Genomic DNA, 5,081 nt, shown 5'->3' with positions numbered 1-5,081 from the left:
AGGGCCACTAGCACCCCCAGCAGAAAGACCCCAGGCTCCTCCAAACCTGTAGACACCCCCACACTGGACCTGCAGGTCCCAGCTGGAGTCCCCAGACAGAAGCTTCTGTGCTGGCACCCAGGCTCCAGGCCCTGGCTGGTTTCCTAAAAGAGTGCAGCCATGTGCAACCAAACCAGAGTCTCTCCTGAACCAAGCCTCCAAGCCCCTGTAGCAGAGGTAGTGGAGGTGGTTGTCGGCAGCAGGCTGCGTGTCAGCAGCAGCTGCAACTGCAGCTGTGGGGGCAGCATCACCAGGCGATCTCTGGGAGTCAGCAGCAGTGTCCACTGCAGGTGCATCTGGGATAGCAGTTTTGGTTTCTTCTTCGGCAGCAGCACCCAGAAAGAAGACCTTCAGGCCATTCCAGTCTGGCAGCGGGGGAATCAGAGGCAGCAGCAATGGTGGCAGCGGTGCAGGCAGCAGTCAATTCAGATTGTTGTTTTTAAATTTTAAATAGTGTCTTTAAACTTTTTAAATAATTTGTATGGTTTTTATATAAGATACTAATCCTTTATCATATTTTTCTGTATCTGCCTCCAATTAGTTATTTGTTCTTTAATATTGTGGATTTTAATACATACTCTTAAGTTTCATGTAATCAGTTTTGGAATATTTTAGCATTTCTCAACTTACAAATCCTTCTCTGTATCAAAATTTTTCTTAAGAAGTAGACCCGCGGCAGAACCATTGTCAGGGCATCAAGAACTGCTCAGCAACAATGTCAGCAGAAGTGGAGACCTCTGAGGGAGTAGATGAATCTGAGAAAAAGAACTCTGTGGCCCCAGAAAAGGAAAACCATACCAGAATGGCTGACCTCTCTGAGCTTCTCCAGGAAGGGACCAAGGAAGCACATGACCGGGCAGAAAACACCCAGTTTGACAAGGATTTCTTTTCTTTCTTTCTTCTTTTTTAATAATTTTTTTTTTTTGAAGAGAGTGAGAGAGAGAATTTTTCAACGTTTATTTTTCACTTCTCGGTGAGACACAACATCTTTGTTTGTATGTGGTGCTGAGGATCGAACCCGGGCCGCACGCATGCCAGGCGAGAGCGCTACCGCTTGAGCCACATCCCCAGCCCCTGTCGGGGATTTCTTGAAAGGCAACATTAAGAAGGAGCTATTTAAGCTGGCTACAACTGCACTTCACTTCACATACTCAGCCCTTGAGGAGGAAATGGACCGCAACAAGGACCACCCAGCCTTTGCCCCCTTGTACTTCCCCACGGAGCTGCACCCGAAGGAGGCGCTGACCAAGGACATGGAGTACTTCTTTGGTGAAAACTGGGAGGAGCTGGTGAAGTGCTCTGAGGCTGCCCAGAAGTACGTAGAGCTGATCCACTATATAGGGCAGAACGAGCCAGAGCTGCTGGTGGCCCATGCATACACCCGCTACAGGGGGGACCTCTCAGGAGGCCAGGTGCTGAAGAAGGTGGCCCAGCGGGCACTGAAACTCCCCAGCACGGGGGACAGGACCCAGTTCTACCTGTTTGAGCATGTGGACAATGCCCAGCAGTTCAAACAGTTCTACCGGTCCAGGATGAATGCCCTGGACCTGAATTTGAAGACCAAAGAGAGGATTGTGGAGGAGGCCAACAAGGCCTTTGAGTACAACATGCAGATATTCAATGAACTGGACCAGGCTGGCTCTGCTTTGGCCAGAGAGACCCTGGAGGATGGGCTCCCTGGGCACACGACCGAAAGGGAGATGTACGTAAATGCCCCTTCTATGCTGCTCAGCAAGACAAAGGTGGCCTGGAGGGCAGCAGTTGCCCCTTCCAGACAGCCATGGCTGTGCTGAGGAAGCCCAGTCTCCAGTTCATTCTGGCTGCTGGTGTGGCCCTGGCTGCTGGACTCTTGGCCTGGTACTACATATGAAGGACCCATCATGCCATGCTGGAGTGCTCCCAAGTGACCTCTGTCCTACCCCATTCTACCCCACTAAACTACCGCCTCAGGTGACTTCTTTTAAATGCTGGGTTTGAGAAAATAAGCAACCAATAAAAGCTAGATGCTAAAAAAAAAAAAAAAAAAAAAAAAAAAAAAAAAAATTTTCTTAAGGGTTCACATCTCTTTTTAAATGTTGACTTTCATTTTGTTTCAGTGGGATACAGTGATTCACACTCAGGGAGAAGCCAGCCACTGCTTTGGTATCATGCTAATTAGTAAATGCTCATCTCCCTATGCTTCCCATGTAAAATCTTACCATATTTCAAAAATGACTGTTTGCCTAATTTCATACTCATTTGGACAAAATGTAAATAGGTGTCAGCCTGCACATTAGAGATCTTTCTTTGAAAATCCTTTTTTTCTCCCTTAAAAAGAGTCAACTACGAGGCTAGGGCTGTAACTCAATGGAAGAGTGATTGCATAGCACATGTGAGGCACTGGGTTCGATTCTCAGCACCATTTATAAATGAATAAATAAAATAAAGGTCCATTGACAACTAAAAGAATATTTTAAAAAAAATAAGGAGTCAACTGCAAGGGTTTGACTTGATCCTGATAGGAACAGTGCAGAGGAGTGATTATTGGAACTGTTTTTTAGCATTCCTCTTTTGTTTACACATCCAATCCTATAGATTTGTTTTATTAAAGATGCTTTTTTAATATTTATTTTTTAGTTGGATACAATAGTTTTATTTTTTAAATTTTCATGTGTTGCTGAGGATTGAACCCAGGGTCTCGAACGTGCTACGCAAGCACTCTACTGATGAGCCACAACCCCAGCCCAAAGATGCTTGGTTTTAAAGTGTTTCTTTCGTGAATTCTGAGGAAGGTTAGGGAAAATATATACCATTATGAATTCTGGAATCCAGATATCTGCAACAGACAGTGCAGGAGTGAGTAGCACCCTCTAGTGGACAATGTTGGGACGAGCATAGTCTCTGATGGGACCGTTGGTGAGACTCAAGAAAGGTGAGTCCTCTCCCCAAATCTCTCCTCATCAGTAATTTTCTTCCCTGTCTAGTGGTCAGTAAGTAAACACCTGGCTTCTTTATCCCTAATGACCTAGCAGGTCCAGGATATAAACCCACAAGGATTCGGTTGTGTGAGCTGTGTGATTTTTCTGCTTGCCCCAAATTAGAATGCTGGAAGAGTGTGAAAATTGAAAAGTGAGTTTCTTTTCAGAAGTGACTGAAAGAAGTGAATAGTGAAGGGCAGCGAGAAAAACTGGAGCTAGTACAGGCAAAATTCCCCCCCCCACCCCCCCCGACTGAAGATGTGTCTCAAGGGGTAGCGGGCTCGCCTGGCTTGCGTGCGGCCTGGGTTCGATCCTCAGCACCACATACAAAACAAAAGATGTGTCCGACAAAAACTGAAAAATAAATATTGAAATTCTCTCTCTCTCTCTTTAAAAAAATAAATAAACAAATAAAATAAAGGTATTGTGTCCAACTACAACTAAAAAATAAATATTAAAAAAAAAATTCCCCCCCCATTTTTAAAGTGAATTGATTTCAGGAGAGATAAGAGGTATTAATTATTTTTGAACAGTAGACATATATTGAGAAGGCAAAAGAGAAGTTATATTCATACAAGCTTGACCAAGAAATTGGTGAAGTTGGCCATAAAATTGGTGAAGTTCCAGCACCATCACCACCTACCTCACACTAGCAGACTTGTGGGCTGGCAGTCTACTTGCACTAAGATGAACAAATCTGTAAACGGGACCAAAGGGAAGTTTAAGTACAAAGCTGATTTTGAGATAGCTTTTTAAAAATATATGTTTTTAAGTATATGTGCATTGAAACACTTCTCCACTTTGAAGGGAAAGTTTTTAATTGTAAAACTTCTTCCAATGTATGTGAATTAATTGTGCCTGTACTTGCAAATTTGCAAATGTGACTATTAATAGAATTCTATTTTGGAATAAGTATTTGTGCTTGACCCATCTCAAATTAACATCAAATGAAATAATTAAGGTTAAGTTTATGTTTATGGAAATCTTGAGTCCACTTTTGATACTAGAAAGTTTTATGTATTCCATATGTTTCTAACACTGTTTATCACAATTTACTAATGCCTGCACTGACCAATCCCAATTCCTAGAATCCTAATATAGCTGTGATCAAGTTGCTAATCACAAGTTATTATTGTTATATAGTCCCATGCAATATTTGGGACATGTTTATACTAAAAATTATTTGCTGTTAATCTGAAATTAAAATTTAATGGAGCATTCTGTGTTTTTTCTTGTAATCCTTCCCCCAGGATACGTTTGGCAAGATCCAGAGATATTTTGATTGTCATGACTGGGGTGGTGGTACTACTTACTGACATCTAGTGTCGAGGCCAGGGATGATGCTTAACATCTTACAATAACTAGGACAGCCCTCCCAAGGCGAAGAATTATTCGATCCAAAATGTCAATAATGGGAAGAGAATTAGAAGGTAATGGGGTTCTTGGTAGGCAGCGCCCAGGATTTTCTAAGTTCATCTTTTATTTTGGAAAGGGATTAGAGAAAAAAGGTGTTCGGAACTGGAGACCTGGCTTTAAAACGCAATGCACATTTCTTCTTCGTCCTCTTTCTTTTCCTCCTTCTCTTTCCTCCATGTACATTTCTTTTTCTCTCTTCTTCTTTTTTTTAAATTTTTTTTCCAATTTTTTTAAATTGGTGCACTATTTTGGGATTTATTGTACATATTCGTACATGCACACATTATAACAATATAAGTTGGCCAGTATCACTCACGTATCTTCTTGACGCTAAGGCGATGCAAAGAACCCTAGCTCCTGCTGCAGCTTGTGAATCACGATGTGGAAAAGGTTGCACATGAGGGCTGCTGAGCATCGTGGACTGCAGAGCGCTCTGCACCCACTAGCTACGTGCGCTTGGGACACAGAGACGTTATCCAGGTTCGGCCGAGATCAGACCCTCAGCCCGCAGAGGCTAGGAAGGGCGTTGGGTAACAGGCCGGAATCGGCCTGGCGGCTGAGGCGTCCTCTCCCCTAGCAACCGGTCGTGAAGGAAGTGGAGGCAGCAGCTGCAGCGTGTGCGCCTGCGCGGAGGCACCGCCTGCAGACACGTCAGGGCCGGGTCGTCGG

At 43.8% G+C, this 5,081-nt stretch overlaps 1 protein-coding gene across 1 annotated transcript; it reads left to right on the top strand.

Annotated features, from left to right (window-relative positions):
* The first annotated feature begins 708 nt into the window (after positions 1-708).
* Positions 709-1,910, top strand: LOC143390764 (heme oxygenase 2-like). Its single transcript, XM_076843186.1, is given in 3 exon segments — positions 709-912; positions 1,115-1,718; positions 1,721-1,910. Coding segments are annotated over 3 exon segments (951 nt in total). The 5' UTR covers positions 709-754; the 3' UTR covers position 1,910.
* The last annotated feature ends 3,171 nt before the right edge of the window (positions 1,911-5,081 follow it).

This window comes from Callospermophilus lateralis, chromosome 2, assembly GCF_048772815.1.
Source record: "Callospermophilus lateralis isolate mCalLat2 chromosome 2, mCalLat2.hap1, whole genome shotgun sequence".
Classification (NCBI taxonomy): domain Eukaryota; kingdom Metazoa; phylum Chordata; class Mammalia; order Rodentia; family Sciuridae; genus Callospermophilus; species Callospermophilus lateralis.
This window is presented reverse-complemented; position numbering and strand designations above follow the sequence as displayed.